The following is a 19,039-nucleotide window of genomic DNA, read 5'->3' on the forward strand; positions in this document are numbered from 1 at the left end:
AAGGATCTATGAGATTTAAGGAAAGACTAGATGACAGAGGTATCAAATATAGCCACCCTCAGGAATAGAAAAGTAAACTGACTAGAACAGACTGATTGCTTGGCATATAGGCTGAGGTTTGTAATCCTGAGTTTAAAGGAGAACAAGTCAGTCTGACATTTTCTCCTGTGTTTTATGCCCTCACTTTCCTTCCCTTCCCTTCCACTCAGTTGTCCAAGACAAAATATGCCGTTTGAGACTTCGCTCTACTTACTGTCTTGTCTTCTGAGTTTGCTAGAGTGTTAACCAGAGCAGAAATGAAAGCAGGTACTTCCTGCCCAGAGAAGCCTCTGAGTTGCTCAAGAAATTGCCCTCCAACCTGCTTCTTCACCTTTCAGGACTCCTGCTAGCCTGAGGCTGTCATTGTCCACTGGCCCAGCCTCGTGGAGCTCCTGTGACGCGTCCCTCAGTTCTGAAGTGTTGGCTGGTCCTTGGTGTTAAATGGTCATAGGACATTAGCAGGTGTTGAGAGAAAAGGTGTTTTGGTCAAGTGTGTTTGGAAAATGCTGTTTTAGAGGTTTCTGGTTTTTTTTTTTTTTTTTTTTTATTGCTGGACTTCTCAGGATCATTATTAAGCTTGTTTGCATACACATCATCAAGAAGGCTACGTAAAAGTCCAGATTTCCTAAACTCACATGACTACAGAACCCATTTTATGCAGAACTTATTATTGGACTCTTGTTATGAAAGTGTCACTTTGGGGAACACTTCTTTAGGGTGCCAGAACACAAGAGATAGGATGTATTGTGTGTTGCTCCATTTCAAACTTGACTCTCTTGTGTGTGTTTTTCAGAACCAAGATCATTATGCAGTTCTTGGTCTTGGCCATGTAAGATACAAAGCTACACAGAGACAGATCAAAGCAGCACGTAAGTACTTAGTTATTCTGAAATAATGAACATCTGGTACAGGAAATGTTATCCCTGTGAATAGCATGTGTTACCTGGTGATAACAGTGTCAGACCACAGTCACCTTTACCCTTAGAACCAGCAGAAAGGCGTCAGTTCCATGTGTGAACTTTCTCTTTGGGAAAAGAATCAGAATGGGTGTGCATGTATGTCAGGATAAAGATAGTCTCCCATGGCAAGCTTTTAAAAGATACTTCATCTCTCTCTAGATGTATAAGCTGCTTTGTTACTTGAGTTTTTAGATGTCATTTTTTGGTCCCATTCTTCATTGACAAGGTTAAAAATTTGGAGGAAAGTGTTGGGAACCCAGTCATCATATGCCCTATAAAACACCATCCCTGGATGCACCTAAATATCTTATCCTTTTTCATTCCTGTGCACACAAGTCCTTAGACATTCAGTTCACCTGATTAGTGAAGTTTCATGAAAGAGGTGAGGGTGATTAGTTTTCTATGTTTTATCTTAGGAGAATGTTCTGCCCTCCACTCTAGAGAATGGATGTTGAGGTCAGAGGAGGTAAGATTGTGGCCATATGCAAAAGGAGTAGGCAGTTAAGACCAGTCAAGAGAAAATATTGTACTTGGAGAAAAACCACTGAACAGTAACTGATATTGAGACTTAGTGTCATATATAAGCTCAAAATTTTCCCCCATTAGTGTCTATATTTGTGAAAATCATAGGAAATATTTTTTAACAAAGTGAAGTTTATTACATTCTTTTAGACTTATTTATTGGATTTCTGAAAAGGCTGGCATGATTTTAGGTAAAACATGTTAATGCATAGTCATGCAGTATGCATAAATACCCAAAAGTTCATTTGCCGTGAAAAAAATATTTGCAGAGCCTTATTCTGTTGAAGAATAGCATCCAAAGACCAAATGTGCCTGATAGAAACGTGTGAGGGATGTAGAAGTGATGCAGATCTGTGGGAATGGTGATGTTGTAAGATGAAGGAATTCTTGGGCTCTTTCTGTAAAGATTAAGATACTTAATAAACTGTAAACGACACAGATACTGGCTTCTGCTAAATCCACTCTTATTGGCATAATATAAATTAATTTTGACCATTCTGTAACCCAAAGGTTTATACCACCAGTACACAGATGAATGGTCAGGTCACCCTCTCACACCTTTGCTGATAGGCTCTCTGTATTTACTCAGAAGATTGTCATTCTCTTACCTCCATCACTGTAGGAAACATGGTTACTACTTCTCTCTGAAAGTCTAGCCCAGAAATAAATACACCCAGTTAGTGTTTACAAGAAGATCGTTATTGGCACAACAAACCTAATCAAAACCTAAGTCTGATAGTGTTTAGATCTGTTAAGTCCTTGCCTCAAATTCGAAACACACAAAAAAGTTTTGACTGTATTTTGAATGGCTATAATTAAAATTTTTCCCCTCCTCTATAATATCTGAAAAGAATAAATACTAGAAAAGTTGAATGATGGGTTAAGAGACAGTATCCGAGTACTAAAGGAGGTATTTAAATTAACTTGAAGAATAAAATTATATCGATAAAGAGTCTATGCTGGGGCCGGCGCCGTAGCTCAATAGGCTAATCCTCTGCCTAGTGGCGCTGGCACCCCGGGTTCTAGTCCTGGTCGGGGCGCCGGATTCTGTCCCGGTTGCCCCTCTTCCAGGCCAGCTCTCTGCTGTGGCCAGGGAATGCAGTGGAGGATGGCCCAAGTGCTTGGGCCCTGCACCCCATGGGAGACCAGGAGAAGCACCTGCCGGCCGTGGCGGCCATAGGAGGGTGAACCAACGGCAAAGGAAGACCTTTCTCTCTCTGTCTTTCTCTCTCACTGTCCATTCTGTCTGTCCAAAAAAAAAGAGTCCATGCTGGCAAGTGAAACATGTAGATTTGATATTCTTTGCATAAAAATGAAGTCTTTAGTAATTTGAATTTTCTATAGCTAATAATTTTAGTTTAAAATATTTGTGAAAATTTTCATATCCGGCTCTTAAAACTCATATTTAAGGACATTTTATTATAATAGAAATGTAAATGTACAATAAAAACCCATTACTCAGGGCTGGCGCTGTGGCTCACTTGGCTAATCCTCCACCTGCGGCGCCGGCATCCCATACGGGCACCGGGTTCTAGTCCCGGTTGCCCCTCTTCCAGGCCAGCTCTCTGCTGTGGCCCGGGAGTGCAGTGGAGGATGGCCCAAGTGCTCGGGCACCTGCACCCGCATGGGAGACCAGGAAGAAGCACCTGGCTCCTGGCTTTGGATCAGTGCGGTGCCGGCCATAGCGGCCATTTGGGGAGTGAACCAGCGGAAGGAAGACCTTTCTGTCTCTCTCTCATTGTCTAACTCTGTCAAATGAAAAATATATATATATAAAAAAAAAACCATTACTCATGTATGCTCAGAATACCTCAAACTACATTTGATATGGACAAGAAAGGCAAGGGAAGTCTCAAATTTCATTAGCTTACAATAGCTGCTGATAGCCTTTGTTTTCTTTTCCAAGCTGGTAATGTCCTTTGCCCCCCTTTACCTTACTTTTAAAAATTGGGTGACATGGGGTGGGAGTTGTGGTGCAGCAGGTTAGGCTGATGCTTGGGATACCTGCAACCCATACTGGAGTGACAGTTTGAGTCTCAACTGCTCTGCTTCTGATCCAGCTTCTTGCCAGTGCATTCTAGGAGGCAGCAGATGATGGCCCAAATACTTGGATTCCTGCCACCCATCTGGAAGACCTGGATGGAGTTCTGGGCTCCTGGCTTTGACCTATAGGCCCTGCTGTTTCTGGCATTTGAGGAGTGAACCAGCAAATGGCAGACCTCTCCCCCTGCCTCTCTCTGCTTCTGTGTATGTGTATCTCACACTATGTGCCTTTCAAATAAATAGAAATCAAATTTTTTTTTTTTTTGACAGGCAGAGTGGACAGTGAGAGAGACAGAGAGAAAGGTCTTCCTTTGCCGTTGGTTCACCCTCCAGTGGCAACCGCGGCTGATGCGCTGTGGCCAGCGCACCACACTGATCCGATGGCAGGAGCCAGGTGCTTCTCCTGGTCTCCCATGGGGTGCAGGTGCCCGAGCACTTGGGCCATCCTCCACTGCACTCCCGGGCCACAGCAGAGAGCTGGCCTGGAAGAGGGGCAAGCGGGACAGAATCTGGCGCCCCAACAGGGACTAGAACCCGGAATGCCGGTGCCACAAGGCGGAGGATTAGCCTATTGAGCCGCGGTGCTGGCCAAAAATCAGAATATTTTTAGCAATTGGGTGACCTCTTGTGCTCCTCACAAGCACAGAGTACAGGATGATGAGGACCTACAATATGCATGGATGACAAAAGATGGTTAGGCATCAAAGGCAATGCACAAAAGAAACAGTGCAACTTTAGTAAGAGGAGATTAACAAAATCCAGACACACTTCTCTGACTTTATCATAAAGCGGCTGTGACATTGTTGCATTAGGGTGTAATACAGGCATTGCAGGAAGAAAGTAGGAAGAAATGGGTGGAAATTGCTTGGAAATTAAAAATATGAGAGCAGAGTTTACAGTTAGGCTGATGTGCAATTAGTAGACATAATAAAGCAGAGGACATCCTTGAGAAATGTTCCCAAGATTCAGAGGGAACAAATAAAGGCATGCTAGATATCCTGAAAGAAGAAATCAGTAAATGCAACAAACAATAATTGCAAATCAAGAAGAAAATGTAGTGGTTTTTTTTGTTTTTGTTTTTGTTTTTATTTTGGAAAGGCAGAGAGATGGAGATAAAGATCTACCTGTTGGTTCATTCCCTAGGTGCCTGCAACAGCTGGGGCTAAGCCAGCCAAAGCTGGTAACCCTAAACTCACTCCAGGTTTCTCACACGGGTAGCAGGGACCCAAACACTGAGTCATCGCTTGCTACCTCCCAGGGTGTACCTCAGCAGGAAGCTGGAATCAGGAGCAGAGCTGGGACTGGAACTCAGGCCTAATGCCCACCCCGGGATTTACATATTGAAATGGAGAGTTTTTTGTGGTTCTGTGTTTTAGCTAGTTGACAGACAATTGGAATTGAAAGAACAATGCAAAGCCATGCTGCAGAATCCCTGTGGCTGCCAAGGCTGGGAGAGCACCGCAGAGAGCCTTAGAATCTTTTACCAGCTGCCTTGGCAGGGACCATAACTTGCAGGGAACATCCTCAGTGCAGTGGCGTGCGCAGCAGTGGCAGGATCATCATGCTTCTGAACTGTCCGGGCTGATTTGATTCCAGAGCCTCTATTCCTGAGAGTATCTGAAGCCAGGGCCAGGAGCTGCTTTTCGGTCTCCCATGTGAGTGCAGGGGCCCAAGCACTTGGACCATCTTCCATTGCTTTCTCAGGCACATTAGCAGGGAGCTGGATCAGAAGTGGGACAGCCAGGACTTAAACCGGCACCCAAAAGGGATGCCGGTGCCACAAGCTGAAGCTTAACATACTACACCACGGCACTGGCCCCAGCCAGCAAACTTTTAACTGTGTGATATTAGTGCTGCTACTACTAATATCCAGGGGAAAAACTAACCTGCCCATTATTTAATACTATTTTGGGAATTGGCACAATGAATTAAAGATTATTTGTTAATTTATTTTAAAGTATTTTAATTAAGTTAAATAAAGAAAACTCTTGGAAAGAAATATATTTTTGTGTAGGTAATATAAAATATACCTGGGACACCAAGAATTGAGTCAAGTGGCTATATAAGAAAAATATGTGAAATGTTACAGTTTTGGGAAGTTATCAGATATATTAGAAAGCACACCATTTTAAAAATAATCCAGAGCAAGCCTAAGTGACTGAAGCAAGAAGCAAAGTTGTCTATGATAAAGGAGGCATTTCACATCAGGGGAGAAGGGGATTTTTAGTTGATATTAGGGTTTTGAAAAAATGACCAAGTTTAGCTATTAATTTGGCTGTCAGCTCCAAAAAGATTTTTTTTTAACTTTTAGTCTAACCATTGAAAACATTAACAATGAAAAGTATCGAGGCCGGCATGGTGGTGTAGTGGTAAAGCCGCTGCCCACAGTGCTGGCATCCCATATGGGCACCAGTTACAGTCCTGGTTGCTCTGCTTCCGATCCAGCTCTCTACTGTGGCCTGGGAAAGCATAGAAGATGGCCCAAGTCCTTGGGCCCCTGCATCTGTGTGGGAGACTGGGAAGAAGCTCCTGGTTTCTGATCAGCCTAGCTCCAGCCATTGCAGCCATTTGGGGAGTGAACCAGCAAATGGAAGATTGATCTCTCTCTCTCTGCCTTTCAAATAAATAAATTTAAAAACATTATAAACACTGGAAGAATTTGTAAAGGAAATGGTCAGTAATTGTAAATAAAAATGAATTTTTAAAAAAATATTTTATTTGAAAGAGTTAGGAAGAGAGAGTGAGAGATCTAACATCTGCTGGTTCTTGTTCTCCAAGTAACCACAATGGCTGGGGCTGGACTATGCCAAAATCAGTAGCCTGAAACTCCATCTGGATCTCCCATGTGGATGGCAGGGGCCCAAGTACTTGGGCCACCTTCTGTGGTCTCCCAGGTGCATTAGCAGGAAGCTGGATCAGAAGCAGAGCAGCTGGGACTCAAATGGCCCTCCAAATCAGATGCGGGCATCCCAAGCAGTGGCTTAACCCACTGTATCACAACTTCAGCCCTTTATGAATATTCTTAAAATCATAAATGTGAACAACATTTGAAGGAAAGCATTAGTGATTAATATGGTGATGTTAGGAGAGACAACATACAAAGCATAGGCTAAGGAGTTCAGCTGGCTGGATTGGAGCCCAGCTGAACCACGCTTGGAGGAGGTTATGATGGTTCTGACTGCTGCCCTCTCTCACCTCATTTTCCTCTCTAAAATAGAGAAAATAATAGTACTTTTCTTGTAGGGTTTTGAGAGATGAACTGGTACATAAGCCTGGCATGTGTTAAACGCCCAGTAGAAGTCAGTGACCAGCCATTTGAACAAGCGGATGGAAGATAAAGTCTCTTCCTAACCCCCTTCTCTTCTATCACTCTGCCCTTCAAATAAATAAATATTAATTGTGAAATGACTCAAACAAACTAGAAGAAAAGCATAAAACGGTCCCTCCATCCTCCAAATACAATGAAAGAGCTGTTGAGCACCGTTAGTTGTCACTGACTTTAAATGCCAGACCCTGTGCCAGTGAAACCGGTGAGAACGAGCATGACGGAGTGTGACTTGCAGAGGAACCTGCTGCTGCGTGTTCATTGACTGACTTTGCTTTTGTAAATGTATCCTAGGAAGAAAGAAGCTCAAATGTGGGGAATGCTTCCATTGAAAATGATTCATATTGGCTTTACAGTAGTTAAAAATTGGAAACAATCCAAGAATCTGACAGCAGAGATATACCTACATTAATTATGATAAATCTAACTTGAAATATTGTAGTCTTTAAAAAGATTTTGAAGAATATGCAAAAAAGATGTAAATGCTATAATGTTGACAAAAAATGTAAATTTTGGATATGTGATATGATTATGCCTACTTTTTTTTTTAAAGCATACACTTAAAAAAAAGTCTTAAGAAAAAAAGTATATGGAAATCCACCAAAATAGTCATTTCTTTGGATGCTGGCACTAATTCTTAAAATATTCTTTCAGTTTCCTCTGTAATTTCCCCATTTAATAAGCGTATATTTTACCATGGGAGAAAATATGTTAAAATTAGCATTATCATTTTAGAAGTGGTCTCTGATTAGCTCATCTTTAGTTTCAATTTTGATGCCTGAAGTGACAAATTATCTCAATGTGACTTCTTTTGTAGACAAAGCAATGGTTTTAAAACATCACCCAGACAAACGGAAAGCAGCTGGTGAACCAATAAAAGAAGGCGATAATGACTACTTCACCTGTATAACTAAAGGTCAGAAAACAGAGTCGGGCATTTCTCAGAGTAATTATATTTAATAATTGCTAGGGTTGCGTACTGTCACTGGATTAACTGTTCCTTGCATTGTCAGATGTTCTCAGTTACGTCAGTTTATTTCTAGTAATCTCCCCAGAGCCACCTGGCAGCTGGTAGAAATGCAGTCTCAGGCCCTGCCCCGGTGAGAATATGTATTTAACAGGCTCCTCAGGTGATCCTTTTTAGAAGGAAGTATTCATTTTCCTTGAATGTGATTTTTTCCTAAATATGTTTTGATGGTAATTTCTAAAAACTGTATGTACCCTTCCGGCTTGCTCCTCCTGGCCCTTGCAGGGAGCCTAATATCCTTCCATTTTTCACAGCCTCAGCCTGAGAGCCCAGCAGTGAATTTTCTAGCTATTTCTTTTTCCCTAGAGTCACCTGCTATCCCGCGAGGTGAACATTTAACTATTATTTTGTTTCTTGTTTATCAAATACTTTTAAAAGGAGCTAAGTGCGGTTACATCCAGGAGTGTAAGAACTGTTCCCTAAATTAAATCCTTCCTACCTCACAAACCAAAATATTTAAATGTGAAAACCCATAACTCTTTTAAAGGAGGGAGGTATTTGTTTTATGGGAGACAAAAAAGTAGGTAATGTTTTGGTAATGTGACCCTACAATTTTTTTTTCTCAGCTTATGAAATGTTATCTGATCCAGTGAAGAGACGGGCGTTTAACAGTGTAGATCCTACTTTTGATAACTCTGTTCCTTCTAAAAGTGAAGCAAAAGACAATTTCTTTGAAGTATTTTCCCCAGTGTTTGAAAGGAATTCCAGGTGAGTGAGGGCCTCTCCTTCTGATCAGAAAACTCACTTCTTAGAGTCATGCAGGTTTCCTCTTTTCCTTCTAATGAGAGCTTTGTTTATAGAATGTTCCCAGTCTCCCCTCCTCACTGAACCCTTCCCTGAGCTTACTGTTCTCATTTATGTTTGCTGTGAACAGAAGTTCTACCTGTCCATAGTGAAGTTCCTGCCTTCTTAGGGTGTCTTTTTCTTGTCAGTTCCCTTCAAGGGAAAGAACCATACCTGACTTGATGTGGTATGATACTAATACTTGGGTTACAGTCATCTCCCATCTTTGGTTCCCCCTTTTTAGTGGGTATACTTTTCTGTTTGGCTTGATATCACTTGAGAAAAGCTTTTGATCCTTTCTTGAACACCTGGTCATCACAAGGCTTTGGGACAAAAGGCAGATTTGTATCTAAGATTAAAGCAGGACCAGGGCTTTGGCGCAGCAGTTAAGGCTCCCACACCCCACATCACAGTGCCTGGGTTCCAGTCCAGCTCCACACTACACTCCAGCTTGCTGCTACGGTACACCATGGGAGGCATTAGTGACTCAAGTTCTTGGGTCCCTGCTGTCTCTACATGAGAGACCTGGGTTGAGTTCCTGGCTTCTGGCTTTGGCCTAGCCTAACTCCGGCTATTGCCGTCATTTGGGGGATAAACCAACAGATGGGAAATCTTTCTTTCTGCCTTTCAAATGGAATAAAGAAAAGGTTACAGCATATATAATTTATTTCATTAAAGTTCATTTAAAAATAGTATATACATGGCCGGCGCCGCGGCTCACTAGGCTAATCCTCCGCCTAGCGGCGCCGGCACACCGGGTTCTAGTCCCGGTCAGGGCGCCGGATTCTGTCCCGGTTGCCCCTCTTCCAGGCCAGCTCTCTGCTGTGGCCAGGGAGTGCAGTGGAGGATGGCCCAAGTGCTTGGGCCCTGCACCCCATGGGAGACCAGGAAAAGCACCTGGCTCCTGGCTCCTGCCATCGGATCAGCGCGGTGCGCCGGCCGCAGCGCGCCGGCCGCGGCGGCCATTGGAGGGTGAACCAACGGCAAAGGAAGACCTTTCTCTGTCTCTCTCTCTCACTGTCCACTCTGCCTGTCCCAAAAAAAAAAAAAAAAAAAAAATAGTATATACAGAACCAGTAGCCAACTCCTCTGGTTTCCTCTGCACTGAAAAGTTCCCTTCAAGTTCGCCTGGGCTGCACACTGGAATCATTTGTGATGTCTGAAAACATTTGCCCGAGTTTCATCTGGAGAGATTTTGATTTACTGGTTTACATACATGCAGAGATGTTTAGTGCTCCCAAGTGATTCTTCTGTGTAGCTGGTTTGTGAACCACTTGGTGGGAAGTTTGATGTGGTCTGATACTTCCTCCACGATTTCTCATTTGTGTATAACAATGTGGAAAGTGGTAGAGTAGAGTATATGTGTATATAAATAGTTTCAATCATTAAGATCTGGTTTATTGTTTAAAGAGAGCACATAATTCAAGAACTGTTGATGTTTAAATGATGATAGATTAAAACATGGGTTTAAACAAAGATTTCCTAGAGTATTTCCAGCAGTGTTAACTTCATACAGTGGAAAAGATGGGGTCACACTCCTTTTCAGAGGCCAGGGGTGAAGTGCTGAGCCTAGAAATCCAGGGCTAAGCGTGGGGTGGTGGTGATGAGGAGATTGAAAACTGTTCCCTCCTTGCATGCCAGTGTCTTAAAGGATTGGCCTACGGGTGCTCCTGTGCTGCCTGTGAGGAGCAGAAAGCAGTGAGCTTGGGAGGATGGGCCGGCTGCCAGGCAGCTCCCACGTCATCATATTTATAGGCCTGGAGCTAACCTGATGGTTGGAAGACTGTTGCATAGTTCTGTCCCCTCTCGTGGCCATCCTTGTTCTCACTTTTGCACACCTACCTTGTTTAATGCACTACAGCTGACCTTCCAGTTCATGATTTAGATGCACAGGTTATAGATGGGGGAGATTGAGGGGATTAGTAAAATCTTTGAGTTGAATTTTTCCTTTAATGTTTCAGATGGTCAAATAAGAAAAATGTCCCTAAACTTGGTGATATGAATTCCTCATTTGAAGATGTAGATGCATTTTATTCTTTCTGGTAAGTGAATACACTATTTCTCTGATGCTGTCTTTTTTTAAAAAGAGTTAAATATTCAATAAGTACTTGATTGTCGTGTTAATTGCGGGATGGATGAATCACAGAACTTTCACCGAACAAAAGCACTCTGGTCAGAAATGAAGATGTTTACATAATTCTCTTCCTTGCCATGTGATAGTTAAACTTTTTTGAATATTTTTCCTGGTCTGTTTTCTATTAATAAAAAGAAAAAAGTACAATCTTTACTAGACATTTTATGTGCTGTATTTTCTCATTAAATCATCTTGTAACTATGAAAACATTTTTATCACTGTTGAACAAAGTAAGGTTTAGTTCTCTGAGCTGTGCAGTAGTCGCTCTTACCTGATCACTCCTAGAGTGGCCTTGTAGCTTGACAACGAGGGAAAGTGAAGGAATGGTAAGCCGTACAGGTCCTAGGCAAGAGAGAAATCTAACAGAGAAGGGGTAGCGGGGAAGTGTGAATGTGCCTTAGGCAGGAGGCGAGAGAGCCTTTACCTTGTTCTTGCAGTGTCTTTCAAGAAGAGGGAGGGAGCTGTGCCAGTGAGACTGCAGCACAGCGTCTCCGAGCACAAGGAGGGCAGGGTGACCTGCTGAGGCAGACCCATCCCACCTGTCATGATTGTCTTCTGAAATTGCATGCGTTTTTCTTTTGTTTTCATTTTTTTGGTCTTGATTTTATTACTGTCTAGGTATAATTTTGATTCTTGGAGAGAATTTTCTTACTTAGATGAAGAAGAAAAGGAAAAAGCAGAATGGTATGTATAAAAGGCAGTGATGAAGAAAAATATTTATTTGGTTTTTTGGTATTAGTGATAATGTAAAATTGTGCCACATGTTTTCTTGTGTTTTTTCTCTTTGTACATCTTTTTAAATAAGCTCTCTGACAAAGTATTTTGAAATCCCTTCTAGACGGGGCCACATCAGTAATTGGTTGGGATATGCTTAAATAGTAAAATGTAACTGTCGAAACAGCTTACTTCATGAAATTCTTTTTCTTCTGTTTCCTTGACCCAGGCTTTATTTTAATTTTCCCTGTGAGGAGGGGGAATTCTTTTGACATGAGTGTCCGAAAGTTTTCGCCAAGGTTAATAGTAAACAGAGGCACACTTTAACACTAGGAGCAACAGAGCATTTTAGCCTTCCAAGACTTTACTTACATAAAATGTATAAAACAGTACATTTTTCAAGAATACTACCTCTAAGCAGTAATTTATTGCCAGTATTTTCTGTTTTCTAGTCGCGATGAGAGGAGATGGATTGAAAAGCAGAACAGAGCAACCAGGGCTCAAAGGAAAAAAGAAGAAATGAACAGAATAAGAACATTAGTTGGTCAGTATAATCGCTGCTGTTTTTTAAGTTCTTTAATTAAATGTTAGACATTCAAAAGATTAACTTTTTTCGGTAGACAATGCATATAGCTGTGATCCAAGGATAAAAAAATTTAAGGAAGAAGAAAAAGCCAAGAAAGAAGCAGAAAAGAAAGCAAAAGCAGAAGCAAAACGGAAGGAGCAAGAAGCTAAAGAAAAAGTAAGATAATATTTGATGAAGTTGGACTTTAAATGTTCATAAAATCTTTATTCTTTGATTCTATTTAAAAAATTGGGAATGCATCATGACAAGCTGCTTCAGTTGATTGAGAGCTTCTTTTAGCAGATTCTTAGCAAAAACATGATGTCCTTCCAGTGCCTTTAATACTATGCTGATTTCTAGTGTTTCTGTTGCACATTTTGCAGTAAATATTGTAGAACTTTAAAGAGCTGTATTTCCCAGTCCAACCTTCAGTCCTCAATAAGTAGATGTCATTTTTTCTAATTTGACATTTTTAAAAGATTGAATATTTTGAATAAAATGACAGGGCATTTGGAAATTCTGAGTTTGTTATTAAAATGATTTAACTTTCTATTTTTAAAGCAAAGACAAGCTGAATTAGAAGCTGCTCGCTTAGCTAAGGAGAAAGAAGAAGAAGAAGTTAGACAGCAGGCGTTACTGGCAAAGAAGGAGAAAGATATCCAGAAAAAAGCAATTAAAAAGGAAAGGCAAAAACTTCGAAACTCATGCAAGGTATGTCAGACTGATTGAATAAATAGTGTTAGTAATAGGCACAAGCAAGCTAAGCTTAAAAATACCTCTTTCTTTATACTATATAAATATGATTAAAAGGTGTACACATTTTATCTTAAAATGCAAATTTGCTTTTAAATTATCTGTTGCTGAACTTCCCATGTGCCTATTTCAGTGTGCAGTTCTGGTGGACTTACTTTAAATGACCATGATGCCATTAGTAAACCAAAATATATTTGTCAGTGTTTATGGTATTAAAGTTGGTATTCATATTCTGATCTCCCTGTATATCGCTGCAATGTTTTTTTTAGTTGGTTTATTCAAAGTAGGATGCATATAAGGTCAACACAGCAGCTGCAGTGGTCTCTCCGGGCTCTCTAATTCTGTAACAGGCCCCCAGCCCTCCTCCTCCACCCCTGTTTACTCTTGATTTGTTGCAGAAACCAGATCAATGTGAAAATGGGCCACAATTTGTTTGTTTTTAAGATTTATTTATTTGTTTTAAAGTCAGAGTTACACAGGTATTTCAAAACATTTTTATGTTAATTTTTATGTTTATTTTCATCTACTAAGTGGGGTGGAGGAGATGAACAGGATAGATCTTTCATCCACTGGCTCACGTCCCAAATGCTTTTAACAGCCAGGGCTGGGCCAGGCCGATACCAGGAGCCCAGAACCCAGTCTGGTTCTGTCACGTGAGTGGCAGGGGTCCAAGTGCCTGAGTCATCTTCTGCTGCCTCCCAGGATGCACAAGCAGGAAGTTGGACCAGAAGTGGAGTAGCTGCGGTTCGTACCAGCTCTCCAATATGGGATGCAGGACCTAAGCAGCAGCTTAAGCCACTGTGCCTCAACGCCTGCCCCTGTGTTACTTTTCATGTGAATGTCTAGAAGGCTCTAAGCCGGCGCCGCGGCTCACTAGGCTAATCCTCCGCCTAGCGGCGCCGGCACACCGGGTTCTAGTCCCGGTCGGGGCGCCGGATTCTGTCCCGGTTGCCCCTCTTCCAGGCCAGCTCTCTGCTGTGGCCAGGGAGTGCAGTGGAGGATGGCCCAGGTGCTTGGGCCCTGCACCCCATGGGAGACCAGGAAAAGCACCTGGCTCCTGGCTCCTGCCATCGGATCAGCGCGGTGCGCCGGCTGCAGCGTGCCGGCCGCGGCGGCCATTGGAGGGTGAACCAACGGCAAAGGAGAAGACCTTTCTCTCTGTCTCTCTCTCTCACTGTCCACTCTGCCTGTCAAAAAAAAAAAAAAGAAAAAAAGAAAAAAAAAGGCTCTAGACATTGACACGTATAGTCTAGTACATGCTCTGCCAAATCATCAGTTAATAATGAACTGAAATTAGCCCATCCCTAGGCTGAATTTTTTTTAAATCTTTTCAAGCATTTGGTGAGCAGGAAGAGAATTTAAGTGTAAAAAATGAAATATTTTCTTAAATTTCACTTGGGTAGAAGATTGCTGTGTGTGTACTGCTTCTATCAGAAAACAATGTGATAAAGGACATGGGCTCAGGCAAGCTGCCTGGAGTTGAAGCCTTTCTCTGTCTACCACTTTTTTTTGTTTTAAAGATTTATTTATTTATTTGAAAGGTGGAGTTACAGAGAGGCAGAAACAGAGAGAGAGGTCTTCCTTCTGTTGGTTCACTCCCCAAATGGCAGCAACAGCCAGAGCTGAGCCAATTCAAAGCCAGGAGCTTCTCCAGGTCTCCCGTACAGATGCAGGGGCCCAGTTAGGATGCCACGTAGGACACCTACATGCCGTATCTTCCTAGTCCTGGCTCTGCTGCCTGTCCACATTCTGGCTATGTATACCCTGTGAGGAGCAGGTGATGGCTTGAGTAGTTGGGTCGCTGCTACCCACTTGGAAGACCCAGATGAATTTCTGGGCTCCTGGCTGTTGTGGGCATTTTGGGGGTGAACAGCAGGTGGATGATTTCTATCCATATTTCTCAAATCAAAAATTAAAAAAAAAATTAATGAAAAATGAAATTAAAATTTCCAGGAGAGATGGGCCTTTAAGACAGTGGTTAGGACTCGCACATCCTACATCAGTGTGCCTGGGTTCAACACCTAGCTCCAACTTCCTGCTGGTGCACACCCTGGGAGGTAGCTGGAATTTGGGGAATAAACCAGTGGATCAAACTGCTCTCTCTCTCCTTCTCTCCCTCTCAAAAATAAATTATCAATCAAAAATTTTTAATTCTATCAGATTTTACAGTTAAGTACACTATATAGAATAAGCAGTCAGAAAGATTTTGAGTCATCACCCAGATTCCTCAATCCTTAATTAGTTCTGAGGAGTAATGACTAACTTTTTTTTAATGCCATCCAGAGATACTCTACCTTTTTTTTTTTTTTTTTTTTTGCTTCTTCCTGTTTTGATTCTCTTCCTGCATTTGGTAATGCCTTTTGTTGCCAGCTAATCAGGGAGAGCCCTGGGATTACCTAGTGGCAGGCAGAAGTCCATCATGTACATTCACATCAAGAACTTCTCAGAGGTCAGCGTCGTAGAGCTGCAGCCTGAGACATTGGCATCCCTTATTGCAGCAGGTTGAGTACTGGCCACTCTGCTTCCAGTCCAGCTCCCTGCCTGGGAATGGAGTGTCCCAAAGTGTGTGCACCCCTGCCTGTGGGAAACGCACAGATGGAGTTCCTGGATCCCGAGTTCAGCCTGGCCCAGCCTAGCTATTGTAGGCATTTGGGAGTTAACCAGTAGATAGAAGTTCTTTCTCTTCAAACAAACAAAAAAACACTCTTTGAAAAGGTCATGCTCTATAATTGTGTCCATGGATGCATTTTTGAGTACCAGGAGATATAAATGGAAATGTTTGCATTGTGTTTCTAGACATGGAATCACTTTTCTGACAATGAGGCGGAACGGGTTAAGATGATGGAAGAAGTGGAGAAACTCTGTGATCGGCTGGAATTGGCAAGGTGTGTACGTATCTTTGGGGCTGATACGGAAGCATCTTCGGGCTTAGCAAGAGTTTCATACTTGTTTCTTTCTTCAGCTTACAGTGCTTGAATGAAACACTCACATCTTCCACAAAGGAAGTAGGAAAGGCAGCTCTCGAAAAACAGGTAATGAAGAAAGAATCACTTCTACCTATATTTAACAGTTAATTCTGCTTTTACCCTGCTGTTTCTCCACCTAATATAAGTTACTAAGAGCAGAGAGTATCTGACTTCTGTTTGTGTCTCTTACTATGTTCTGTTAATAAGTTTATCATTGATAGTATTTGTGCTAGATAGCACATTAGTCAGTTTTCATGAAATTTTTAGAAAAAATTTGATTATTCCTTGAGTATTTTCATATGGTATAACATTTGATCCAAAAGATCTTTCTGTCCAGTCTACACCTTTTGTTTTAAAAAGTTAACTCAGTTCAACAAGTTTGAGCATGAGCATGCATATATATATATATATATATATATATATATATGGCACTGAGCACTGTGCCTATGCACTTTTAGAGAAATGCCTAATGCTGTTGCTGCCACAGAGTTCAGGAACAGTTATGCTGAAAAGAAAAGGGTTCTGGGAAAGATGAAAGGCCATAGTAAATGCTATTGGCTGGACAAGAAGTGCCCTCATTTGAGTGGTTAGGGGCAGGACGGAGGGCTCAGTGAGGAAGGAGTGTTAAAGTGAAGGCTGGGGACCAGGAACTACACAACTCTGAAGCGGGGGCCAGCACTGTGCACAGGGGGTTACGCCTCGGCCTTCCATGCTGGCATCCCATCTGAGTGCTGCTTCAAGTCCTGGCTGCTCCATTTCCCATCCAGCTCCCTGCTGATGTGTTTGGGAAAACAACAGAAGATGGGCCAAGTGCTTGGTCCCCTGTACCCATGTAGGAGACCCCGTTGGAGCTCCTGGCTTTGGCCTGGCTCAGCCCCAGTCATTGTGACCATTTGAGGAGTGAACCAGCAGATGGAAAAGCTCTTGCTCTAACATTCAAATAAACAAACTTAAACTACAGAGAACTGGGAAATGAAGTTGATTAGGAAGAATGAAGTCAAAGTAAGGAAGTGTTTAATACCCTCAAGACCCATCTGTGTTACTGCAGATCTCTCAGTCAGAGGGTTCAGCACTGTACTGTACTGGCATTTGTGGGCAGGATGCATCAGCTTACATGTAGTGACTAGTCAGGAGTGGTGACTAAGGCCCTGGACCATGAAAGTGATGGTGGAATCAGGGAACACTCACAGTTGGTATCACAGGGACCCAGTGATTGTTTCTAGGGTCCGAAGGGGAGAAATGTCAGATGCTGCCTGGGTAGCAGCTGAATGAAACCTCAAGTAGAGGAAGTATTGTGCATATTTGAAGTAGACTACACGTAACAGTGGAAGGGATAGAATTTGAAGGTAAAACAGATTTTTCTGTACCTTTTCCTTCCTGTAAAGAATAAATGAGATGATCTACTGTGAAAGGCCTAGAGCTTGCAGGTTTGAAATGGCCTTGAGTGAATGACCTAGTGACAACAGACTTCCCAAGTAGTGTCCAGGGCAACTGGAAGTCACAGGACACAAGTACAGGACAGGGCAGGCCATGGGTGGTTCTTGTTCCTGGAACAAACTGGAAGCTAGATTAGAAAGCTGATGCTAGTTTGGGGGCTTGGCATGAGAGGTTGCTGGGGTCAGAATGAAGGCTACACAGAGCCAGAAAGGGACTATCAGGTAGCAAGATGCTTAAGTTTCTGACTTACCTATGATATTTTGTGTAGATAGAAGAAATAAATGAGCAAATTAGAAAAGAGAAGGAGGAAGCTGAGGCTCGTATGCGGCAAGCATCTAAGAATGCAGAGAAGTCAACTGGTGGAGGTGGAAGTGGCAGTAAAAATTGGTCTGAAGACGATCTGCAGTTACTAATTAAAGCTGTGAATCTCTTCCCTGCTGGAACAAATTCAAGGTACTAGTTTGACACCTTTTCCTGAACACATGCGGGTTACAGCAGGAACTTCAGAGATGGGCTTTCCACTAGATCCTGTGCCATAGAAGTGTGGAAAGCACAGGTACACTTCACACTGGCCAGTCCTGTACAGTGTATTACTGCAAGATGCTGCATCGGGTTCTGGGGCGAGTACAGACCACCACCACATGGGAGCCGCACTGTCCTGTTGGCTGGTGCTGGGCTTCATGTTCTCTGGCGCCCTTTCACAGCCTTGCTGATACGTTTCACTCCAGCTGAAGCCTCAAAGTCTGGGTGTGGAACTCAGAAAAGCTTTGGAGGTCAGCCTCCCTCATTCTATAGATGAGGAAAGTAAGGTTCAATTTTCAGAATGAATTCTCAGAAAATACTAGGATGCTCTAAAAAAGTCTGTGGAAAGTGGAATTAAAGAATTCATTTATTTTGGTGCAAAACCATTTGGAAGTCCACACATATAAAGGGTCTTCAAGTAGTTCATGGAAAACTGAATGGTTTTCAAAATCCTTTTGCACTGAAGTAAACTAACCTTTTCATCCTGTTTTCCCCCTGAATTTTCAAGTGTCTTCATAGGCATTACAGTGGCAGTAATGCATGTATGGTTTTATTTCTGTTGATTTGTACAGACTCTGTAAGGTTTTGTATGAACTTAAAACCAGAATTATAGTTGGTTTAAACATATGAAAAGCAAAAATTATAGTCCAGGAATAGTAATTTAGGGAAGTAGCATAATTAGACCACCAATTTGGAGCGCGTACCATTCTCTTCTGCAGTAGAAATGTAACGACTTGGTTTTCCTTAGTACTATTACATGATTATGTCCATTGCTCTAGATGGGAAGTTATTGCTAATTACATGAACATACATTCTTCTTCTGGAGTCAAAAGAACTGCCAAAGATGTTATTGGCAAGGCAAAGAGTCTCCAAAAACTTGGTGAGTTAGTTTTCAGAAATCACTTCTCTTAAACACATATTTTTTTAAGTGACCTATGCAATTACTGAAAGAGTAAATGAGATAATCTGTTCTGCATTGAATTCTTTTTCATTTCCCAGACCCTCATCAAAAAGATGACATAAACAAAAAGGCGTTTGATAAGTTCAAAAAAGAACATGGAGTGGTGCCTCAAGCAGACAATGCAACACCTTCCGAACGATTTGAAGGTAACGAAGTTTTGCTTCTCTGGAAGTAGAAAGATAGCTGTGTATCCAGGCAAGCATTTTCCAGACGGTCACAGCTTTACTCCTACTAACCATTACTAACTGAGAATTAATAGTGCTTTCATTTCAGGTGCCATGGGAGGGGG

General features: G+C 42.1%; 1 protein-coding gene across 10 annotated transcripts in view; it reads left to right on the top strand.

Annotated features, from left to right (window-relative positions):
• Positions 1–19,039, top strand: part of DNAJC2 (DnaJ heat shock protein family (Hsp40) member C2) — a 30,362-nt gene that overhangs the window by 8,057 nt on the left and 3,266 nt on the right. For 6 of the 10 annotated variants that reach the window (XM_089329409.1, XM_089329410.1, XM_089329412.1 and 3 more), the window contains 13 exons: positions 833–908; positions 7,706–7,804; positions 8,482–8,623; positions 10,660–10,740; positions 11,451–11,516; positions 11,999–12,090; positions 12,167–12,288; positions 12,673–12,822; positions 15,661–15,749; positions 15,827–15,896; positions 17,536–17,720; positions 18,569–18,669; positions 18,789–18,896. In XM_089329409.1, coding sequence (XP_089185535.1) covers positions 833–908; positions 7,706–7,804; positions 8,482–8,623; positions 10,660–10,740; positions 11,451–11,516; positions 11,999–12,090; positions 12,167–12,288; positions 12,673–12,822; positions 15,661–15,749; positions 15,827–15,896; positions 17,536–17,720; positions 18,569–18,669; positions 18,789–18,896 — 1,381 coding nt within the window. Of the gene's footprint in view, positions 1–832; positions 909–1,414; positions 1,465–7,705; positions 7,805–8,481; positions 8,624–10,659; positions 10,741–11,450; positions 11,517–11,998; positions 12,091–12,166; positions 12,289–12,672; positions 12,823–15,660; positions 15,750–15,826; positions 15,897–17,535; positions 17,721–18,568; positions 18,670–18,788; positions 18,897–19,039 lie in introns of all 10 variants that reach the window. The other 4 variants (XM_089329411.1, XM_070071187.2, XM_008258326.5 and 1 more) reach the window with 1 other exon arrangement.

The sequence above is a fragment of the Oryctolagus cuniculus genome, chromosome 3 (assembly GCF_051225735.1).
Source record: "Oryctolagus cuniculus isolate XC-2025 breed Fujian yellow rabbit chromosome 3, ASM5122573v1, whole genome shotgun sequence".
Classification (NCBI taxonomy): domain Eukaryota; kingdom Metazoa; phylum Chordata; class Mammalia; order Lagomorpha; family Leporidae; genus Oryctolagus; species Oryctolagus cuniculus.